The sequence below is a fragment of the Jaculus jaculus genome, chromosome 11, assembly GCF_020740685.1.
Source record: "Jaculus jaculus isolate mJacJac1 chromosome 11, mJacJac1.mat.Y.cur, whole genome shotgun sequence".
Taxonomy (NCBI): Eukaryota; Metazoa; Chordata; class Mammalia; order Rodentia; family Dipodidae; genus Jaculus; species Jaculus jaculus.
The window spans coordinates 60,304,999-60,328,050 of NC_059112.1; the positions used below are offsets into that span (position 1 = coordinate 60,304,999).

The 23,052-nt window shown below is 49.9% G+C and overlaps 1 protein-coding gene and 1 pseudogene across 16 annotated transcripts in view; both read left to right on the forward strand.

Annotated features, from left to right (window-relative positions):
- Positions 1-4,965: 4,965 nt before the first annotated feature.
- On the forward strand, positions 4,966-5,130 carry LOC123453503 (annotated as a pseudogene).
- Positions 5,131-16,266: 11,136 nt separating this feature from the next.
- Positions 16,267-23,052, forward strand: part of Ablim2 (actin binding LIM protein family member 2) — a 137,599-nt gene continuing 130,813 nt past the window's right edge. For 15 of the 16 annotated variants that reach the window (XM_045130005.1, XM_045130011.1, XM_045130007.1 and 12 more), the window contains exon 1: positions 16,273-16,384. In XM_045130005.1, the coding sequence (XP_044985940.1) occupies positions 16,375-16,384 (10 nt within the window). In that variant the 5' untranslated portion in view covers positions 16,273-16,374. Of the gene's footprint in view, positions 16,385-23,052 lie in introns of all 16 variants that reach the window. The other variant, XM_045130015.1, reaches the window with a different exon arrangement.

Genomic DNA, 23,052 nt, shown 5'->3' on the forward strand with positions numbered 1-23,052 from the left:
GAACTGAGAGTGGATCTCCCAAGCCCAGCCCAGACTGTCCAGGCTTTGGTATGCAGAGGTGTGTGTGTGTGCCAGAGGGGGAAGAGGCAACCCTGCCTGGGCCCCACAGGTCAGAGTGGGGAGAAACAAGATGTCAGGACAGCTACCAGGGACATCACTTTGCTGGGACACAAACAGCTAGGCCACTGTAGCCTTTTCTTTCAGAAGGTGTGGACGCTGACTAGCAAGTTCAGCCAGCACTGGGTGAGCACCTACTGTGTGCCACCAGTCTCGGTATACCAACAGAGGGACAACGGAGCTCTCTCTCCCCAGGCAGGGTAGGCCCACTAGGTGGTGTCCAGAGAGATTTCTTCCCCCGCAAGCATCCTCAAGAGAAGAGTCACCTGGGATGTCCCTAAATTTACAATAGAGGTCCACTCCACACCGACTGGGTAGAGCTGGACACGGAGAATTTTAACAAGTTGCTATATGACTCTTGTCCTCTGGGGTGTCTGGGAGCCTCATTCCAAGTAGGAGTTCTACTTTCAGATGCTAAATAGGTGGGTAGCCACCTGAGGCCTCTCTGCCCACCCCCCAGTGAATCTCCTGGACACCAGGGGTGAGGACACTGCCTCTTGGCTAACTGAGTGATCAACAACCACACAATTGTCTCAACCTCTCTGTGCTTCTTTTTCCTTGGGGTTGGAATGAAAGAACAGGGACTTGACTGAACAGTGGGTTTGGTGGGGAATGGATGAGCTAATAGATAGGAAGGATGTTGCCTTGCACGTGAGTGTGCATGCACACATAGAATTGCAGGTGCAAACACAGTTCCAACCTTTGGTTTTGTTTTAAATATTTATTTATTTATTTATTTGTTTACCAGCAGAGAGAGAGAGAGACAGAGAGAATGGGCCCTGGGCCCATCAGCCTCCAACCACTACAAATGAACTCTAGATGGTCTACTTTTTGCATCTGGCTTTAAGTGGGTATTGGGGAGTTGAACACAGGTCTTTAGGCTTTGCAGGCAATCACCTTAACCACTGAGCTATCTATCCAGCCGCCTAACCTTTGTTTTTTTAGGTATCCCAGTGGTGCTGCAATCAGGTTCACATTGCTGGCAGGAAATACCCAACCAAGAGCAGCTTGTGGGGAAAAAAAGGTTTATTTTGGGTTATAGACTCAAGGGGAATCTCCATGATGGCAGGGGAAAACTATGGCATGAGCAGAGGGTAGACATCACATCCTGACCAACGTCAGCTCAGTGACAGCAACAGGAGAGTGTGCCATACCCCAGAATCACTGGGACATCCCTCTGCTCACACCAGTCCACTTCATGCTGGCCTTTTGGAACATGGAGGGATCACAGTGACCCTAGACACCTGACTGCTCCAGAGAATCCAGGCCCCTTGGACAGTGTTCCTGCCCTGCCTCGAGACAGGAGTGGGGGGTCTGCTGTCCACTTGGTGTTCTGTGACCTCTCCCACACCTGCCCACCAATGCCTGTGGCAGGAGTGCTGCTGGCGGGCACCCTGCAGGGAAAGGTGTGGCAGAGCCCTGTGACTCACCCTGGAAGGCTGCTGAGACCTAAAGTTCCCCTCCCCCAGCGCTCCAGCAGGAACTGGTATCCAGTGAGGACCAGCAGGGTCTGGAGGCTATGGAATGCCTCTGATCACTGGACTGGGAGATCAGGGCTTAGTCCTACGTCTCCCTCCCTCAAGCCAAGGCACCTCACCTGGTGGCTATCCTGTGCCTTTGATTTGGATGGTCCTGTCTAGCGTTGCGGTGTATCCCCTTTTGTAGACACACAGACCACCCTGAGTATTAGAACCACTTGAAGGAATGTCACCTTGGAGGTTCCCAAGTGGGCTGAGATGGGGAGACACACCAGGGCAGCTCCCACCTCAGGGGGTTCTCATTGTTCCTATGCTGGTGACTGTCCTCTGTCCCCCAGAACTGGCAGGTCCCCTCACAGGGCTGAGTTTCTTCAGTACCCTGCCTTTACCATCCATCCCAGCTGCATGGATGATGGCATGTGTCTCTCTCTGGGCCTCAGTTTCCCCTTCTTCACCCTAGAAGGGAGCTCTCTGAACATCTTTCCACCAGAGCCTCCCTGCCATCTAGACTGTGACAGTAAAACATACACCTCTCCGCTTTCCCCAGGACACTGCAGAACCAAGGACAAGGAAGGTGCACCAGGAGCACTTGGGCCACACTCCTCATCATGCTCCAGGGCTCAGGGACATAAGCTTCAAGCAGCAGCCTCATGTCTACCTCCATTACTCTGACCTAGCTAGGCTCAGAATTCACCAAGGAGAATGAGGGCTTCATGTATGTGCCCACAGTTCACCATTGAGACAGGCTTCATCTAAAGTACATACATGCCTGAGTCCTAAATCAGTTGCCCTATCCTTTTCAAAAATCTTTTGGAAATCTTGTACAAAGTAAATAAAGCCCAGTGCGTCTTCCTCTGCCTAGTCTCTGTCCCCAGAGTTCAGCCCAGGCAATTCCAAAGTCCAGAGGAGACTTGCCTGGGGACCCTCTAAGATAAGAGTCAAACAGCTTATAAGTATGCCCTGGAACATGTGACATAGTGTGGGGTGACAAACAGGCCTGACCACCTCTGAGTCGAGAGCCACAGGGAGAGAAAATGAAGGTGTGTGGTAAAGCAAAGATAGGGGAGGCAAAACTCCCATCAACAGCTGTGTTCTGCCTGTTTCTTCTTGGACTGCCAGCAGCTTTGAGGCCAGAGCAAAGACTGCGGCAGGGCAGACCAGCAGGATGCCATGATGAAGAATTTTGTGAGGAAGGCTGAGGCCAGGGTGAAGGGTGCTGCTCAAGGCCACTCATGACCTGAACTCGATTCGGGTGATTTGGCCCACACTCTGGGAAACAGCAGGAACCTCCCCTCACTCCATGTCAGCCCAGGCCTGCACCTGCCTTGCTCCAGGAATGGTAGGAAACCCAAAACACTGCTATCCATGTAGTAGCCAAACAGTTAGTGAGGAGTATTCTCAGGGGACAATCCACAGGGAACTGGGCTAGAGAGCCTGGCCTTCCCCATTCAGTGTTCATTCTCCAACTTTTTGCTTCATCTCTAGATGACTTGACAGCCAGGCCACGTGACTGCTAGGGAACAATTTCAATACTTTTCAAGAATCAATGACAAAATAGTTTATGTATGTGCAGTGTAAATACAACATTTTATTTATAACTTCCAGAATTGTAAACAATATCCCATGGTAATTCCCTTCCTCTCCCCGCTTTCCCCTTTGAAACTCCACTCACCATCATATCTTCTCCCCCTCTCAATCAGTCTCTCTTATTTTGATGCCATCATCTTTTCTCCTATTATGATGGTCTTGTGTAGGTAGTGTCAGGCACTGTGATGTCATGGATATCCAGGCCATTTTGTGTCTGGAGGAGCACATTGTAAGGAGTCTTACCCTTCCTTTGGCTCTTACATTCTTTCTGCCACCTCTTCTGCAATGGACCCTGAGCCATGGAAGGTGTGATTGAGATATTTCAGTGCTGAGCACTACTCTGTCACTTCTTCTCACACCATGGTGCCTTCTGAGTCATCCCAAGGTCACCATCATCTGAAAAGAGAAGGTTCACTAACCAAAAGTGAGAGTAGCATTAATATATGGGTATGAACATTAAGAGAGTGCTTATTGGGCAGTTTGGTGAGCATAGTATATACTTTTAGCCAGACAGCAGCAGACATTACACTCCTAGGGCTCATGACTACTCCTGTTGTAGGTTTTCAGTATCAGGGATATATTTCCACCCATGGAGTGGGCCTCCAATCAAATTAGAGGGCATTGTTTTCCCCCATAACAGATGTGTCACTATTGTACCCATTGGCACATTTGGCCAGGCTGGCCAAATATGAGGTTTGCAGTGTCCACTGTTGGGTATCTTCACTGGTGATTTCTCTCTCTCCCATTTAGCTGCATGCAGCATGGCTTTTTCCAGCTTTCTGTCAGCTGATCTACATGGAGGAGGCTTTCAGCTCAGCTCCAGCAGGATTTCTCAGTGGTCTTGCAGCCCAAGTACATGGAGTCTTTAGCAATAGGGTCTTACCATCTATTCCTGGTGGGAAACCAAGGGCCTCAGCAATGGCCTGCAATGTTTTGGGGGCATCAGGGACCTCCCTAGCCAACAAATTACTGGAAGGTTAGATACAACTTTTTTTTTGTTTTGAGTTTGTCTGAGGTAGAGTCTCACTCTAGCCCAGGCTGACCTAAAATTCATTGTGTAGTCTCAGAGCAGCCTTGAACTTATAGTAATCCTCCTGCTTCTACCTTCTGAGTGCTGGGATTAAAGGTGCATGCACCATCACAGCTGGCTAGACACAATTTTTAAAACATATTTCCAACCCTTGCTAGGTTAAGTTTTTTTAAATTACTTTTGGGGTGGGGAGATGGCTCAGCAGCTAAAGGCACTTGCTTGCAAAGTCTACCAGCCTAGGTTTGATTCCACAGTACTCACATAAATCCAGATGAACAAAGTGATGCATATGTTTTGGAATTCATTTGTGCTGGCAAGAGGCCCTGGAACCCATACTCTATTTCTCTTTCAAATCAATAAAAATATTTTAAAAATATACTTCAGGGGAAAAAGGACCAAATAATATGAAATCATGTGCTGTGTCCTAGAGCTAAGAGGCAGGGGTGAAATGCTGACTTTTCCCTATTTGTAATCTCCAGCTATATGACCTGAGCTGATTATTTCCCACCAGAAAGATGCCAAGTGACAAAATAAAAGCAAGCCATTTGGGCTGGAGAGATGGCTTAATGATTAAGGCGCATACTTGCAAAGCCTAAGGACCCAGGTTCAATTCTCCAGGTCCCACGTAAGCCAGATGCACATGGTGGCTCATGCACCTGGAGTTCATTTGCAGTGGCTGGAAGCCCTGATATGCCCATTCTCTCTCTCTTTCTTTCTTAAATAAGTGAATAAAATATTATTTAAAAAATAATAAAAGCTTCTCAGCCTTTTGGCTAAGATCAGTTTAATATTTGACAGTCCTCTATCCAAGAACAGTATTTTAAATGGGGTTTGGAAGTAGGAGTTAATAGGAGCTTGCTCCATCTGTTCCATGCATTGATCTGCTATTGCAGTACCTACAGGAACGGTGCAACCCCCCTGCCTTGCCCTCGGGAAGCAAGCCTAAGTACTGAAGTTAGACGTTCAAAAATGCTTTTGTCTTAAGTTTTTTTAAAAAATTTTTTTGTTTATTTATTTATTTATTTGAAAGCGACACAGAGAGAAAGCGGGAGGGAGGGGGGGAGGGAGGGAGGGAGGAGGGAGTGGGGGAGAGAATGGGCGCACCAGGGCCTCCAGCCACTGCAGACGAACTCCAGACGCGTGTGCCCCCTTGGGCATCTGGCTAACGTGGGACCTGGGGAACCGAGCCTCCAACCGGGGTCCTTAGGCTTCACAGGCAAGCGCTTAACCGCTGAGCCATCTCTCCAGCCCTTGTCTTAAGTTTTAAGAGTAAAGTTGGTAGTCAAGTGAGTTCAGTGTGGCATGGAAACCACTGCACGAGCAGATACTTCATGTAACAAGCAGGGTCCGTTTTTCTATGCTCTGAGAACCAGACTCACCAAATTCAAGGACACTTCCAAGAGTCTCAGGCTCATGATGGTGACCATGCCCAGAGACTTCTGTCCTGCCACTGCCCTCTAGTGGAAGCCTGGAAGACACACAAGGTGTGGTGCTCAGGGTGGGGTTTTTGCAGTAAAGGGAACAAGGACTCACCTGGAGAAGTTGCTAGAGCATGACAGTCTCCAGTTTAATATATATATTGGTTTTTCAAGGTAGGGTCTTACTCTGGCCCAGGCTGACCTGGAATTCATTATGTAGTCTCAGGGTGGCCTCAAACTCACAGCAATTTTTCTACCTCTGCCTCCCAAGTGCTGGGATTAAAGGTGTGAACCACCACGCCCAGCCACTTTAATATTTTAAATATGTTTTCAAAAAATTTTTATTTATTTGAGAGAGAGAGAGAGAGAATGGGCACCCCAGGACCTCCAGCTACTGCAAACAAATCTCAAACGCATGCTCCACCTTGTGCATCTATCTTACGTGGGTCCTGGGGAATTGAACTTGGGTCCTTTGGCTTTGTAGGAAAGTGCCTTAACTGCTAATCCATCTCTTCAGGCTATTTATTTATTTATTTATTTGAGAGAGACAGAGAGAGAGGGAAAGAATGGACATGTCAGGGCCTCTATCCACTGCAAACGAACTCCAGATGCATGTGCCACCTTATGCATCTGTGGGTCTTTAACTGGCACCTCTCCAGCCCTAGCAACGGTTTATTGGCACATAGGGTGCATACTGTGCCCGTGGCTTGCGGAACATGTGCTGACTCCTGGTGGCTGCCATGAACTGCCCCATTGGTTTCCACTGCCAGACAGGCATGTCTGGCCTCACTCTTTAGAGTACTGAGTTCAGGGGCCAGTGACTCATGTTGGTGAGTGGGAAGAGCTCTGGAGCAGCCAGCCACACAGTGAGCATATAAACCAGCCAGGTTATGCCTGCCTCAGTGGGGTGACTTCCCGTGTCTGGCCTGTGACACTCTATTGGTCCAGAGGGAGGTGCAAGGCTAGGGGCATACTGCTGATGAAGACTAACAGGTCTCATCCCAAGGATCTGGCCCATGGCTACCCCTCTGGACATCCAGAGGGCAACACTAGTAATGTGCCTACAGGCCTAAGAGACATCCATGAGGTCAAGGCAGAAGAGAGAAGAGCTGGCCATGACTGGGGATTAGCATGTGGACGTCCAAGAGAGCAAGCCAGGACTCCTTTGAGGTGGCCAAGCATAGTCACCCTGCAGGTGGGATTTTTGAAATGTCGCCAATAGAAGTGGTTGAGAACATAGTCTGAGCTATCTGAGCACTGACAATGGCATCCTTGACCTCAGAGAGGCCAGGCAGCACACATAATGAGGTGTCATGTAGGAGAGGGACATAGGCAGCAAGAACAGGACACTTGACTTAGGAAAACACTGGGCTGGGGCTGGGGTTGGGATGGAACCCCCAGACTCTGATCACAGGACTTGGGACAAGGCAAGGAGCTGTTTACTCAGTGGCAGAGCCAGTCTGGACCATTAGGGGTGGTTGGTTATTCAGTACAATGATGGGTGAGATGCCTAAGGGTATCAGAGCTCAGCACTCTGTGGATTCTGGGAGAGGCAGAAAGGAAGAGAAAGTGAGGGTGCTGATGATCTTAAAATCTTGCTTGGTTCTTGTTCTTTTCTTCTCAGTCTAGTCCCGGGAAAGTGAAACATTTGCAGGGACTAGGGACTACCACTGGGTGACTATGTCTGGCCACCAGCCATGGTACCTTCTCTCCTACCTGTCCCTAGCCCTCACCCACCCCTTACCCAACCCTCCTTGCAAAGCTTCTTATGTGGTCCTAGGGACAAGAGTGGGGTCACCCACAGAGAACATCGTAGAATTGGCCATCCATGAGGCAAACAGGACTGGACTGCTGGATCTCAGAGGAGTGTGCTGAATGGGTCTCATCATTGCCTACTTGAGGGCTGGAGAGATGACTCAGAAGTTAAGGTGCTTGCCTGTAAAGCCTAATGATATGGTTAATTTCCTCTGTACCCATGTAAAGCCAGATGCACAAAGTGGCATATGCATCGGGAGTTTGTTTGTAGTGGTTGGAGGCCCTAGCATGCCCATTCTATCTCTCTCTCTTCTCTCCCTCCCACTGTGCAAATAGATCAATAAATAAAATATTTTTTAAAAACAGTGCCTACTTGGTACCTGGAAGAGAGACCATTTGTCCACCAGAATCTCTACCTTATGGTCAGGAGTGTTTGCGGTTGACTATTTCCGCAGCTACCCACTGGCACACGAGGAAATTCCCAAGCATCCTGCACCAGGATGACAAGCAGTGATGTCCAGGGCAGAACAGGAGAGACATTTACAGGGCTGTGCGGGGGGCACTGTCTGTTTCTGGGCTAGCTAGCAAAGACACACACACACAGGGGAACTGGGCCCTCAAAGCCAGCTTCCGTGCTATTTTCCCAGCTGTCCAAGGTCTCTCCAGCCTCATCCAGCAGGCTTGGCAGGGTTGGTAGGTAGCCCTGTGTCCATTGCTCCAATGACCCTGAGGCCTCCATGGGTCCTCATCACTTTCCTCCTCCACTACCCATGTGGGTTCATTCTCCTGTGACTGCCATGTCTGCTGGGGTCCTGCAGGGTCACCTGTCATTTGGAAGGTGCTGCAACATCTATGACCGGGCATTTAAGAGCTGGGAGTGGTATCCCCACCTCCTGGGCTAAATAAAGCCAAATGCTATGCAAAGGCACCCACTCCCACACAATATATACACATGCATACACATGTGCACATGTATGTCCATGGCCCTCTCCAGCGCAGTGGCTCTTCCTGCCTCCAGCCCATTGGCGTGATGAGTACATTCCCTAGTTTCAAGTTCAGAGGCTTCAGCAAAGCCTGTGCTCTGTCCCTGGCAGTAGCACTGCCACGCCCTCACCTGAACCAAGGCCTGGAACCCAACAGAGTCTGACCACAGGGACAGCAGCACAGACTCTATGAGCCACTCATTGCTGTGAGTGATGGTGCCAGGGCCTCTGGGCTCAGGACTCCAGCCATGCCCACTGGCTCAGTGTCTGTGCTGCACCCTGGGAAACAGGCTATGGTGGAGGCAGCATGAGTAAACTTTATGCTTCTCCTGCCGGGCCCCGTAGCTGGACGGTCCATCTGGGGTGTCCATTAGCTTTCCTGTGGATACAACCTCTGGCTGTGGCCACAGTAACAGTTGCCTTCCTTTCATCCCTCTGTGCTAGCAGAGGACAGATTCTTGGGTGTACTACAGCTAGCAGTATCAGCCTCCCTGCCAAAAGTTGAGTGGCGAGAGGACTTTTGTGGCCCTGCAAGGGGCCATTACACTACCAGCAGGGAGTGAAGTTTAAAAAAAAAAAAGCTTTGCCTGAACAGTAAACCTCCCCTTAGTCAAGTATTCCAGGAGTAGAAAGTATATATTTTCTCTGAAAAATTATTAGCAATTTTTATTTAAAAAAATATATATATTTGCTGGGCATGGTGGCACATGCCTTTAATTCCAGCACTCTGAAGGCAGAGGTAGGAAGATCACTATGAGTTCAAGGCCAGCCTGAGACCACATAGTGAATTCCAGGTCAGACTGGGCTAAAGTGAGACCCTACATCAAAAAAAGTCATATATATATATAGTTAAAACTACATACTCACAGACACACACACTTTTGGGGACCCTAGTAAGCCTCAAACCTCTATGTCCAGCACAGGAACAGGAGGAAATGTCTAGGAGAAGCAGCCCTGTGGACATACACTATATTTGCTGTGGCCTGTGGATGACTCAGACTGGCCTCCCTATCTGGAACAGCAGCGCAGGTTCATCAAATCTCTGGTAAGAACTGTGTGCTTTGCAGCAATTGCCTTAGTTCCTGAAGCCCAAGAATGCTATGCCTGAGTGAGCTCTTCTCTCTGCCTGGCCATGCAAGGATGGAGGCAGAGCTGTATTCTCCACCCAAGGCTCAGAACTTGACCTCAGCCCCTCAGCACAGGATGAAAGCTTGATTGCAACCCCCAAGCATGAGCTTAAAGCTCAAATTCAATCCCTGAAAATCCAGTGGAGCTGGATGTCAGCCCCAGAACAGGAATTCAGAGCTCCTTGAAGATGGGCTAAGAACACGACCCTAGTACTGGCACCCAGATTGTGTGCAATCTTTAAGCAAAGGCTCAGAGATGGCCCTTCAGCCCTGACCAGAGGCTTGGAGATTGGAGACTGACCCTCTCACCTGACTGCAGGCCCTGATCTGGACCACAGTCCCTGAGTAGGGTATAGTAGATTGACCTCAGGGCTTGAGCCCACTGTTAGAGTCAACCCCAGCCCCAGAGCACAGGACTGGAACTTGAGCCCGTTCTTTGGGCTCAGGCTCGGCGATATATCTCAATCTCTGAGCAGGAACCTGGAGCCCAACCTTAGCCCCTCTATCCAGGCTTGGAGCTTGACCAGAGCCCCTGAATAGTTTGGGAGCTCCATCTCAGGCCCAGAACATGGGCTAGGAGCTTGATGGCAGCCCTAAGCAAGCCTCAGAGATAGGCACAGGCTCCATATTCTCTGTCTCTTCTTTTCATACTATTCCCTAACCTGAATTTTCTTACTGCTACTTTTTAAATCTTTCTAAAGTAAGCCTCCTTGGGAAGATACTCCATATATTATTTTGGATGGTGAGAATATGAGCATTTGACTCCTGCAGTTGGAAAGCCAAATAAAAGACATCTCTGCATGGTTTCCTTAAAAAAATTTTTTTTTATTAACAACTTCCATGATTATAAAAAATACCCTATGGTAATATCCTCCCTCCCCCCATTTTCCCCTTTGAAACTCCATACTACATCATACCCCTTCCCCATCTCAATCAGTCTTTCTTTTATTTTTTGATGTCATGATCTTTTCTTCCTCTTATGATGGTCTTATGCAGGTAGTATCAGGCACTGTGAGGCCATGGATATCCAGGCCATTTTGTGCCTGGAGGGAGCATGTTGTATGGAGTCCTGCCCTTCCTTTGGCTCTTACATTATCTCTGCCACCTCTTCCGCATTAGACACTGAGCCTTGGAAGGTGTGATAGAGATGTTACAGTACTGAGCACTGCAGTCATTTCTTTCCATCACCATGATACCTTCTGAGTCGTCCCAAGGTCACAGCCAACTGAAAAGAGAAGATTTTCTACCAAAAGTGAGAGTAGCATTAATATAAGGGTATGAACATTAAAAGAAGTACTTACTGGTCAGTATGATAAGCACAGTATATACATTTAGCCAGACAACAGCAGATGTTACACCCCTAGGGCTCATGACTACCCCTGTTTTAAGTTTTCAGTATTAGGGATGTATTCCCTCCCATGGAGCAGGCCACCAGTCCAATTAGAGGGCAGTTGGTTTTCCCCATAACAGACATGCCACTATTGCACTTGTTGGGTCATTTGGCCTGGCTGGCCAAATATAAGGCTTGCAATGTCCACTGTTGAGTACCTTCACTGGTGATTTCTTTTTCTCCCATTGAACTGCATGTGCATGGTTCTCTTGTTCCACCCTCTACCCAGAACAGTCTGCAACTCAGCCTCAGCCTCTTCCACAGAGACAGGCCCGCAGAATTCACTGAAACCCCATGAGAGGGGCATACCCAGGTGAAACCCCAGAGAAATACCCACCTCAACTCAAGCCTAAGACTTCCAGGAAGAAGTGACAACTGGGCTGATGCCTGAGAACCTAGCAGGGGCCTTTAGCAGGAGAGCCATCCACAGCTCTGGAGGTCAGTGTCCCCCACCACATGGAGCCACTGGTGATGCTGGTGGCCCCATGTGGTAGGTTATGTTGTGCTTCTCAAATAAGATGTGTTAAAGGCCTACTCGCTTCCTCCTGTCCCAGCTCGCGCCCCCCCCCCCATGCTCTTTGCACTTACAGGAGAGCACTATTTCCAAAACAGGGTTGGCCTTGTACCATACTTGCTCAAAGCCTAAGGGACACTGTAGTGCTTGAGGACAAGTACCATGCTCACAAAGGAAGCCCCAGGCCCTTCTTCTCCTGAGGCTCATTATGGACACAAAAGCTAGTATTCACTTTCTGGGTCACCTGGAACCTCCTTCTTAATAGCCTGCTGTCATTGCTCTGGTTCTGTGATTCAGGCCAGGGCCACCCTTGCCCAAACCCCACCCAAGATGGCATGCGTCAATCCTGCTACATACCACTTGTTGCTAGGAGGTGAGCTCTGTGTCTATCAGTGTTGCTGTGTGCTGAGTCAGGTCTGAATCATGCTTCCCCAAGATTCAGGTATTGAAATTCACTCAGAACCTCACAGAGTGACTTTTTTGGAAAATGGTCATTGCAGACATCACTACTTAAATGAGGTGTTGGCCTCTTGTCACTGCAAATCCAGACACATGCACCACTTTGTGCATTTAGCTTTATGTGGGTGCTAGGGAACCTGAACCATTAGGCTTTGCCAGCAAGTACCTTTTTAAAAAAATGTATTTGTTTATTTATTTGAGACAGACATAGATGGAGAGGAGGAGAGAGAGAATGGGTATGCCAGGGCCTCCAGCCACTGCAAATATACTCCAGATGCATGTGCCAACTTGTGCATCTGGCTTACATGGGTACTGGGGAATTGAACCTGGGTTCTTAGGTTTCCTCAGGCAAGTGCCTTAACCGCTAAGCCATCTCTCCAGCCCAGTCTTTACCAATCCCAACATTGTTCAAAAGTCCAAAGTCTCATCTAAAATTCAACATAGTCCCTTAACTGTGACCCCTATAAAATCAAAACATAAGTTAGGGGCTGGAGAGATGGTTTAGCGGTTAAGGTGCTTGCCTGAAAAGCCAGAGGACCTTAGTTCAATTCTCCAGGACCCACATAAGTCAGATGCACAAGAAGGCGCCTGTGTCTGGAGTTCGTTTGCAGTGGCTGGAAGCCCTGATGCACCCATTTTCTCTCTCTCTCTCGATCTCTCTCTCTGCCTCTTTCCCTCTCTCAAATAAATAAATAATAAAATATATATTTAAAAAACATAAGTTATGGCTAGAGAGATGGTTTAACTGTTAAGGTATTTTCCTGCAAAGCTTAAGAATGCAAGTTTGGTTTCCCAGAACCCACGTAAGCCATATGCATGGTGGTGCATGTGTCTGGAGTTTGTCTGCAGTGGCTAAAGGTCCTGGGTGCCCATTCTCTCTCTCTCTCATAAATAAATAAAATATTTTTTTAAAAACACAAGTTAAATACTTCCAACATACAATGGCACAGTAAACATTCCAATTTTAAAAAGGAGGAATGGAGGCATAGCATGGAAAGGGTATACTAACTAATATAAGATTGAAAATTAGCATGACAGACATCAAATCCTGTAGCTCCATGTCTGACACATGGGACTCCCGAGGAAATCTGTGCTCCAAAGAGAAATGGGAAATTTCATCCCTCCTTCGGTGCTGCTTTCTTTCCAAACAGAATCTACCTGGAGCCAATAGCTTTCCCTGACAGCTGCCCCATAGTCCTGGAATCCCCAAAGTCCTGGGGTCTCCACTGCAGCCCAATGGTTCATCTTCATAGCTCCATGCCATAGCTCCATGCAGGGACTTGAACCTTGCTTTATGTTGCCTAGAGGCCATCTCCAAAATCAGGTTGCAATCCAATGACCCTCTATTTCCCGCATTTGTCATACTTCCAAAAACCAGTACCAGGTGGGTGGTGTTGCCAAATTTTTTAATACGGGGGGTGGGGATAAAAGCCTGACTTAGAGGAGCAGGACACTCCTTCAGGACCCTCCTCTCAAAAGAATCAGCACTCCTTCTATTGTCCCAGTGCAAAGCAGCTGGTCCATTATCAATGGTGGTAATCTCTTAAGCAATAGCAGCTAAAGTAGCTACAGTCATTGGTACCTGAAACTCATTCACACTTCTTTCTGTGCCACTTTCTATCTTTCATATCCCTCTGCTTTGCATTTTCCTCTGCCAAACACACAAGTCCATTAATTTAAAATTCAACTTTGCTCAAGTTCTCAGGACATAGGCAAAGCACCCAGCCTCTCCCCTGGAACATCTCATCAACTGCCTCTAGTCCAGTCTTGACAAAGTCCTCTTTTCCCTCTGAAATCTCATAAGCTGAGACTCTATACTCCATATGTCCCTCCTTTTTTTTTTTTTTAAGGTTAGGGTCCCACTCTAGCTGAGGCTGATGTGGAATTCACTACGCAGTTTCAGGGTGGCCTCAAACTCACAGTGACCCTCCCACCTGAGCCTCCTGAGAGCTGGAATTAAAGGCATGCGCCACCATGTCTGGCCATACTTCCCTCTTCATATTGGCCTTTCAAACTTCATTAGAATGGTCCAATAAGTTCTGCTTAGAGCACTGCAAGGCTTCCCTAGTCCAAAGTTCCAAATACTTCTATAGTCCTACCACAAAACAGTTCTAAAAGACAAAAACATAGCAAAACAAACAAACTGCCACCACCAACAAAAAAAAACAAACAAACATATGGTCAGGTTTATCATAGCAACAGGCCCACTTCTCAGTACCAATGTCTGTAACAATTAACTTCTTATTGCTGAAAAAAAAAAAAAACTCGTCTGACCAGAAGCAATTTATAGAGAGAAGGGGTTTATTTTGGCTTAAAGTTTCAAATGGGAAATTTTATGGTGGAGAAGTCGTGACATGAGGAGAAACTGGGTGTCACTTCTTGTCACATCAGCAGAGAGGAAGCAGCAAGAGTGAGCTGAGCTATTAATACCAAGTAGGTCTTTACTAATAAACCTCAAGGTCTTCCCCTTCCAAGGCTCCATCAGCTGTGGATCAAGGATGAAGCTTATTCACAAACACATGAGGCTATGGAAGACATTGCATATTGTATAGAGGGAGAGAATGAATGAGAATTGCCACTGCAAATGAACTCCAGATGCATGGGCCACTTTGTGCATCTGGTTTTATGTGAGTACTAGGGAATTGAACCCAGGACATCATGCTTTGCACTATGCAGTTTCAGGGTGGCTGCCTTTTGGGGGAGGTTGTTAGGAGTCTAAAGCCTCAAGGGCTGGGTGATGGACAGGAAGAAAAAGGAGAGGCTGACAGCTTCTCAAAGGGGCTGCTCCTCTGCTGGTGGGTGCTCAGCTGGCCTTCCTTTCTGTGCTGTTTATTCAGTAGATATTTGTGATGTGCCTGTTATGTGCATATGGGAGGCACTGGGAATGGTACACATAGCATAATAACAAGGACACTCATGGGTTTCAGCTCAAGCTGAGACATGCAAACATGAGCTTACAAGGTCTTTGGAACTGCCCTAAAAGATGGGGGACTGCCTTTAAGGATGGAGGTGGGCAGTCAACCTCGCAGGAGCAGGTGGAGGCTATTTCCCAACAGCAGACAGGTCCAGGGTTACCTCCATGGCTTCTGGTCCACTGGTAATATTACCAGCCTGTGATGGACCAAATTTCATTCTGTCACATCACATCCATAGTCCTGATGCCCACATGGGGAGGGACTTGCTTAGGGTTACCCCCTGAGCTGGGGAGCTGGAGCAAGACACCTGACCCCACTTCTGCTGCCTCTCCATTTCATTCCAATTGTATTCTGGGCAAGAGATTCCAACAGGTAGCACTGACGCTTGCTCTTGAAGTTACAGCAGCTAGTTGGGCCTACTGCTTTCCAGGGTGTGTGCGGGGGGCGGGGGGGGGGCAGGTGCTGTACTACTTCCCTAGGGCTTCAGCTCTCCCTGGGAGCCTCTGTTCTCTAGGCTTTTCTGCGAGTGGTTGGAGAGGAATTTGCTCCTGCCACTGTATGTGGAACAGCCTAGATCCAAGCCAAGTGTCCCTGGCGGTGCCTCACCATTCACGGATGATGCTTCGCTTCCAGGACCTGCGCATCCTGCACTCTCCCCTCTAGCAGGAATCTTCTCGGAGCCCCACCTGATGTGGCTACACGGCAGGATAAACCTGCGCCTTCCAATTCCAGCTTCCCCTTCTGTCCGCGGTTTCACGCCCAGAGTTGGGTGCCTGATGTCACAGAAGGGACTCGGTCACTGTGGGGGCCAGGTGGCGACAGGGCATGGCAGGCCGGCTCCTCCGTCTGAGCCTCCTGGCGCCAGCCGATGCGGTATGGCCGGCGCCTGGGGCATGTGGCGAGGCGGTGAACTGCCTAACTCCGGAGACGGGAAACCCGCACCCTAATCCCCACCCTTTCAGGCCTCACCGAAGGTGTCAATAAATTCTTCCTGTCACCTGCCTTCCCACTGCCTCAGTTTCCCCCTTTTGTGTACAGGGAAAAGAGGGGGGACTGGCCTACAGAGGCCTTCCACGACCGAAGAGCTACTCAAAGCACTTTTCTGTGCTTCGCCACCCTCGCCATTCCGAGACTCCCAAGAGCCGCAGTCCTTCCCCTTCCCCCGCGACCCCAATCCCTCGGGCCTCCAACGTTTCCCCCAGGCCGCGGTGACAGCTCTGCAGAGCCCTTGGTACCGAAGCTGGAGGCCTACACGGCTGTCGCCAGCCTGCGCCTGCGCGGGCCGCGGAGCCTGCTGGGACTTGTAGTCCTCACTTCTGGCCGTGGCGGCGCGAGGGCGGGCTACGGGAGCGTGGTGCCTACACTTCCCAGGGTGCGCCCCGCCCCGGCGCGGCACCCAGCGGGGCTAACTGAGGGGCGGGGCGGGCGGGGGCGGGGCCAGCGCGCCGAGGGGCGCTGCGGCTAGCTGCTGGGCGCGCGCTCACAAGGAGCCGAGCCGCCGGCCGCAGGCGCACGGAGCATCGCGCGATCGCGGCACCTGCGCGCCGGGGCACAGGGCTGCCGCAGGTCCAGGACTGCCCCGACTAGGAGCTGCTGCTGAGATGAGTGCAGGTGAGTGCTGGGGACCCAGCGACCAACTGCATCGCTGAAATGCATCCCCCACCTCCCTCCGCAAGGGCTGGGTGGCATTCTGAGGCTGCACCTGCCACACGAAGGGAATCACGCAGCCGCTCCACCCAACTTTTGCTCCTGGGTTTTGCACTTCCGAGGGGCAGACTCGTTGTGCCCACCTGTCCCTGAGTCCTGGGCCCGTAGCGCGCGCGCAGGGGATTCCGTCCTACATTGTCAACCCGGGTGGCTGCGCAGGGCTGTCTTGCAGGCGCCACACCATTGCTTCTTATGGGGGTCCTGGGTTGTTCTAGGCTGCAGAAGGGGCTATGGCTCTCGGTGAGGGTGCCTCGGATCACCGCAGCCCTTACCATGGAGAGAGGTGTGATAGCAGGCGGAGCTTTGCAGCAGGGGACGCCGCCCTTGCCGCAGCGCCTGGGTGGGGGCATCAGGCCGACCCTGAGCGCCCCAGGTTTGCTGGGGCATATGTGGCATCCCAGAACCCATACGTGTATCAATCCCGGCCGGCCCTACTTTTGCACGTCATCCAGTCAGTCCCTCAGTCCTGCCTCTCCCACCGCACCCACCCAGTGGATATGACCGCCTTGGTGCAGCTCTGGGAAATCCAGCTGAACCCTGTGTTCTAGGAGAAACTGAGGCCTAGAGGCTTTGGTGAGAGTCTGGAGTGCTGCCCGAGGATATACCGTCTGACAGCGTCAGGGGGACCTCAGCTAGTTCTTGCATGCCCCAACAGGGAGGGGCTGTTGTTCCATTTTTCAGGGTGCTATAGGTTGGCCAGGCTTCAGTGACCTGGAAGAGGCGCATTCAGAACTGTCAAACTGGTGTGGATTTGATTCTGGGGCTCCCTGACTCCTCCATGCTTCCCTCCAAGAGTGTGTTGCCACTGGCTGCAGTGTGGTCCTTGGCCATGCAGAAACCAGTGGGAACAGCAACGTCCTCTAAGGGGGAAATGGACAGTGATAGTTCATTGTGGGCTCCTAGCCTAGGGTGAATCTCTTCCAAGGGACTGCCTCCCCACCCCCCAGCCAACGATGAGACTGCTGTACTGGATGTTGGGAGGGTGGCCTGGTTGACAGCAAGTATAAGATGGAAGTAGGGTCCTTTGGAAGATAATTTTTGAAATGGCTAACCTGTTACCTGGGAAGGGCACTCTGAGACTTGGTAGGACCTCTAGACGTTTATCTAATGCCAGTGGGGATAATAGCTGGGTGCACACAGGGTAATTTCATGCTTTTGGTGACCATAATTGATGCCTCTGGCTCTCCTGTAATCAAGCACCCACAGAGGAGCACAGGTGCCCCCTCCACATTTGTGCCTATTGTCCCCAGTGGATGGCCCCAGTTGTGGCTATGAGAAGAGCAAGGAGACTGGACTTTTTTTTAATTTATTTAATTTTTATTAACATTTTCCATGATTATAAAATATATCCCATGGTAATTCCCTCCTTCCCCACCCCCACACTTTCCCGTTTGAAATTCCATTCTCCATCATATTACCTCCCCATTACAATCATTGTAATTACATATATACAATATCAACCTATTAAGTATCCTCCTCCCTTCCTTTCTCCACCCTTTATGTCTCCTTTTCAACTTACTGGCCTCTGCTACTAAGTATTTTCATTCTCACGCAGAAGCCCAGTCATCTGTAGCTAGGATCCACATATGAGAGAGAACATGTGGCGCTTGGCTTTCTGGGCCTGCGTTACCTTACTTAATATAATACTTTCCAGGTCCATCCATTTTTCTGCAAATTTCATAACTTCATTTTTCTTTACCGCTGAGTAGAACTCCATTGTATAAATGTACCACATCTTCATTATCCACTCATCTGTTGAGGGACATCTAGGCTGGTTCCATTTCCCAGCTATTATAAATTGAGCAGCAATAAACATGGTTGAGCATGTACTTCTAAGGAAATGAGATGAGTCCTTTGGATATATGCCTAGGAGCGCTATAGCTGGGTCATATGGTAGATCAATCTCTAGCTGCTTTAGGAACCTCCACACTGTTTTCCACAATGGCTGGACCACATTGCATTCCCACCAGCAGTGCAGAAGGGTTCCTTTTTTTCCACATCCCCGCCAACATTTATGATCATTTGTTTTCATGAGACTGGACTTTGAGCTACGGTGTGGGCCTGGTGACCTCTGCGCTTTGGCGCCCTCTCAGTCTTGCCTGGCTGACTTGGAACGGAGGTAGCACTGGCTCCAAGTAAGGGACTCACACAACCTGCTATCTCAGAAGTGTGGGATGATCACGGTCGTTACTGGGTGACCAAGCCCACCACAGCCCTTCTGAGTTCCCTTTGAAAAGGGAAATCAAGTACTGTCCCCTGTCCACCTGTCGCCCTGCCTACATGCATGACAGTGATTTCACCCACATCCACAGTGGGGGAGAGTGCAAGTGTGATCTGCTATGTCTAGCATGTGGATTCTAGTGTGTGGCCATCATGTATATTTGGCATGTCAGCAGCTTCTGCTGTCAACAAGAGCAACACTTCCTGTACCTCCCAGTGGAAAGCTGGCATGTTGGAGTTTGGTGGTGGCAGGTGTGATTGAGCCAGATGGGCAGGTGATATGAGGCCACGACAATCATCTGTACAACCTCCTTGGTTAGAAATATCTTCTCTTGTGCCATCAGAGCTGTGGATGTGGCTGGGGTCTGAAAGCACAGGGCACCTCCATGCTTGCTCAGGTATGGCATGGAGGCTCTTACGGTAGCCACATTGGCTTTGATTGCCTGTTGATCTCGGGTGGCTAGGGAGAGGTTTATACAGTGCCATGTAAGGTGGAAGATGGTATTCCATGGTAGACAGGCATTGACCTGAATCCAGTGTGCTAGGTATGTGGCTTCCTATGCCTGTTTCACCAGGTGTATGGAGGGAATACTTCAGCTCTGTACACAGTACCAGCCCCACACAGTAAACCCTGTAGATGGTGATGAGAATGGTGACACCTTGGCCCACATGGTCACAATGGGGCAGGGGACTGGGCAGACGGCACCTGAGCTGGGGAGAGTGGATATGGAGACCCAGTGCCAGTTCTGCCACCAAGCTCTGGATCTTTCAACAAGGCCTGTGTGCTCTCTGAGTCAAGATGACCTAGGAGACGTCTGCAGGCCTGGCTGATAGGGTTCCTCCAGCTGGGGCGAGGTGTGTGTTTGTGCATATGTGGGTGTAGTGGCTCCATAACTAAGTGCCACCCTCCAGGGGACTTTATAGGAGCAGTTTGGTTTTGGATAATACTGGACCCTGGATCAAGGCGTCAGCAGGGCTTGTTTCTCTTTTCTTGGCTTGTAGACAGTGTCTTCTCCGTATGTTTTTGTAGGGTTCTCTCTCTGCACTGTGTCCAGATCTTCTCCTCTTCTAAGGATATCAGGCTAATTAGTTGAGGACCACCCTAGTTTGTCTTGAGGACCTCTGGAAAGACCCTGTCTCCCCATACAGCCACTTTACTGTCAGGTGGCAGCTTGGGAGTCTGGCTCAACCATCTTCTGCTCCTACCAGTGCTGTGTTAGCTGCTGGAAGGGACCTGAGGATGCTCTGAATGCTGCCATCACCCCACGGGACAGCGAGATCTGACAAAAGAAAAGCACCTGTCCAGGGCCAAGGAGATGATGTAGCAGATCCTAGAGTTAGCCTGGTCCTCCAGTCCACTTGAAACAGTAATGCTCACTTCTGGCCCGGGAGCAGATAGCATGTGGTCACTTGGGTGGGGAACCACCAACCATGGTTGGGAATAATGGGTACAAGGCACCATTCCTTTATCCAGCAAATGTTTCCTGAGCAACCCTCCCCCCGCCCCCATGTGCCCGCACTGCTCCAGACCCTGGAACTCAGCAGTGGATAAAAATGTGGAGAACTCCATGGTATTTGGAAACTTGCATCCTGGGTAGATGTGGAGGGTACTTCATACTTAACAAATAGATGTGATGACTTTTTAAAGTGAGCAGAAAATATTTGAGAAAAGCAGTTTAGTTTAGAAACACTTAGGGTAGAATCACACATCATGTGTGATCTCACTCTACAACACAGCAAAGGAAAAAAGACTGGAAGGAAATTTGTCAGCATGTCCATGATGCCCATCTGAGCGTTCCTTGTGGTATGTACTCTTCTTATAATGAAATGTGAGGCACGAAGGAGGAAAAAAGTATTGCCCACAGCTCTGAGGACAGCACACTTTGGGGAGAGAGATGACGATTTCATTCTGTAGGAACCGCTGTCCTTAGCATAGAGTAGAGGGGTTGTCACCCCATCCACAGCTGGATGGAGCCAAGCACAGGTGGCGTTGCTGTGTCTGTCATCTTACTCTGACTCCATTCTGGGCAAAGCGCCACAGGGACAAGTCCCCTGGCCCTTAAATCCATCAGGAATTATGTGGATGGAATCCTGGGGATCTTGAACTGAAATTCTTGACCTCACACGGACACCCCCCCCCCAAGCCCTTCCCTGTATTCCCATGGTGGTTAAGGTTACTTACTTCCTCAGCTGACCACCCCAGGACCCTTTGTTTTTGCTCTTTTTTATTTTTTTAAATTTTATTTATGAGAGAATGAAAATGAGAGCGAGAACAGGCATTCCAGAGTCTCTTACCACTGCAAACAAGCCTGATGCATGATGCATGCATTACTTTGTGCATCTGGCTTTATATGGGTACTGGGGAAATGAATCCAGGCCATCAGGCTTTGCAAGAAAGCTTCCTTAACTGCAGAGCCATCTCTCCAGCCCATCTTTCTTTTTTAATGTATAGTTTCTGTCAGTGAGGTAGTCTGGTATTTTCTAGAGGCAGGTTTTGAGGTTGATAGATGACTCTTGGAAATTCCATGCCAAAGTCCCAGGAAAGGGAGTGTCCCTTGACCCCCTGACCCCTGAAGTGTGCAAAAGCTACCTGCCCAACCCTTGACCATAGAGCTCTGAGCTGATGAGGAGGAACAGCCAAGACAAAAAGGAGGGAAAGGAGGAGGAGTGGCCAGGAAGAAGGCCCTATCCTGTCACTGACCCTTTAAAGAGCACTGCCCGTCTTCAGAGCCAGGCCAGGCTGTAGTTGCTGACACCAGCAGCTGCTGGAATCCCTGACCTGGAGTCCATGGCCCTCCTCCGCAGACCTATTGGGGCCATTCCTTAAGCCCACCTGCGGCTGTTCCCTGCCTTGTAGGGTGTGGTGAGGCCTTCCCGGAAGCTGGGCCTGGCATTGCCTCTCTTGACATTCCCTTGCTGCCATCTACCAGGTTCTTGGAGGACCGAGGGTGCCAGGTGCTTTGCAGCCACCAACAGGCATGTGGCAGAGCCTCTGAGAGTAGGCAAAGCAACTGCAGCAGGAAGACACTGTGACAGGCAGTGGCAGTTTCTGGTTTTGGTGGTGGTCATGTGCTGTGATCTGAGCTTCTGAGCTGTCAAGAGCCCTGTAGGCTTCAACTATCAGGCTGCCACGGTACCCGAAAGCCCCAAGGCTGCCAGGCCTGCCAGAGCAACCTGAGTGCTGCATCTTTGTTTACTCAAGGAATGTTTCCATCACCATGAGGCTCAGGGCATCTAGAGTGTCGCCACAGCACCCTGGCAGGACAGGCTTAAATATCACAGCAGCTGTGGCTTGTGGGGTGCTTTCTCGGGGCCCTGGGCCAGATGGCAGATCTGTTTTCTCTTGGACCTTCCTTATACCTCAGGGCTGCTTCTGAGGCCCTCATGCACAGAGGGGGAAACAGAGTCTCAGGAGGTCCCAGAAGTTTCCTGGTAGCATAGGATTTGTGAGTGGCAGAGCTATGATTTGAACCCCAGAGGGTCTGGCTCAGCCCTAGGTGCTTGTATCTACCTAGGGAAGCAGGCCCCTTCTGGCCTCTCCACCTGTGCACATCCCCTTCCTTGTGATGTGTGGATAAGTGCTCTGTGTGTAGAGGCCTGGCCCTGGGGGGTCGTGGGGGAGCTTCTTGGAGGAGTTTGTACACGAGCCATCTCACCACTGCTTCCATTTCTCAAGTGCAGTGCCTACTGCTACACAGCCAGCAGATCTCGGCCTTCTGCAGAGTCTCTTCTGGGATCATCAGAAGGCCCCAGAGATCTACTCTAAGAGCTCCACCCATGAGCGAGCATCTCACTTCATGAATCTCATATGCTTCCCTGTCCCAACCTTGATTCCTGGTCCAAGCCCAAGGATTCAGCCCCTGGGCTTTGGCATTTCAGAGCTCATTGCCCACTTGAAGGCAGTGCACCCACCAGTGCTAGGGTCACTTCTCTGGCTCTCACAGCTCTACTCTGCCAGGGTCTCCCTCTATGTGACCTTGGATGAGCTGTCTTCCCTCCCTGTGCCTCAGTGTGCCAGTTTGTAAGAACAGGGCCATTCAGAAATGTGTGGTCCCACTTTCTTTGGCAAGCTCTTGCTCTCAAGGTCTGAGTTTGAGGCTGGTATTATTTCAGGGAAACATGCCAGTCACTTTTTCTCTTCTGACATTTTCACAGGCTCCCTGCTGAGGAGGTGCTTTGACCTTCATGTTGCAATTAAGGTTGGGCTCGGGTTCCCTTTAAGGGAGGTTCCTTCAGTCTGTTGGGGAAGGGAAAGTTGTGGAATTCTGCCTGGCACCTGAGCAGGACCAGGGCAGGTAGAAGGTTGTCTTTTGTTTTGATTTTGCTGTTTAACTCAGAAGCCCAGAGTTGGT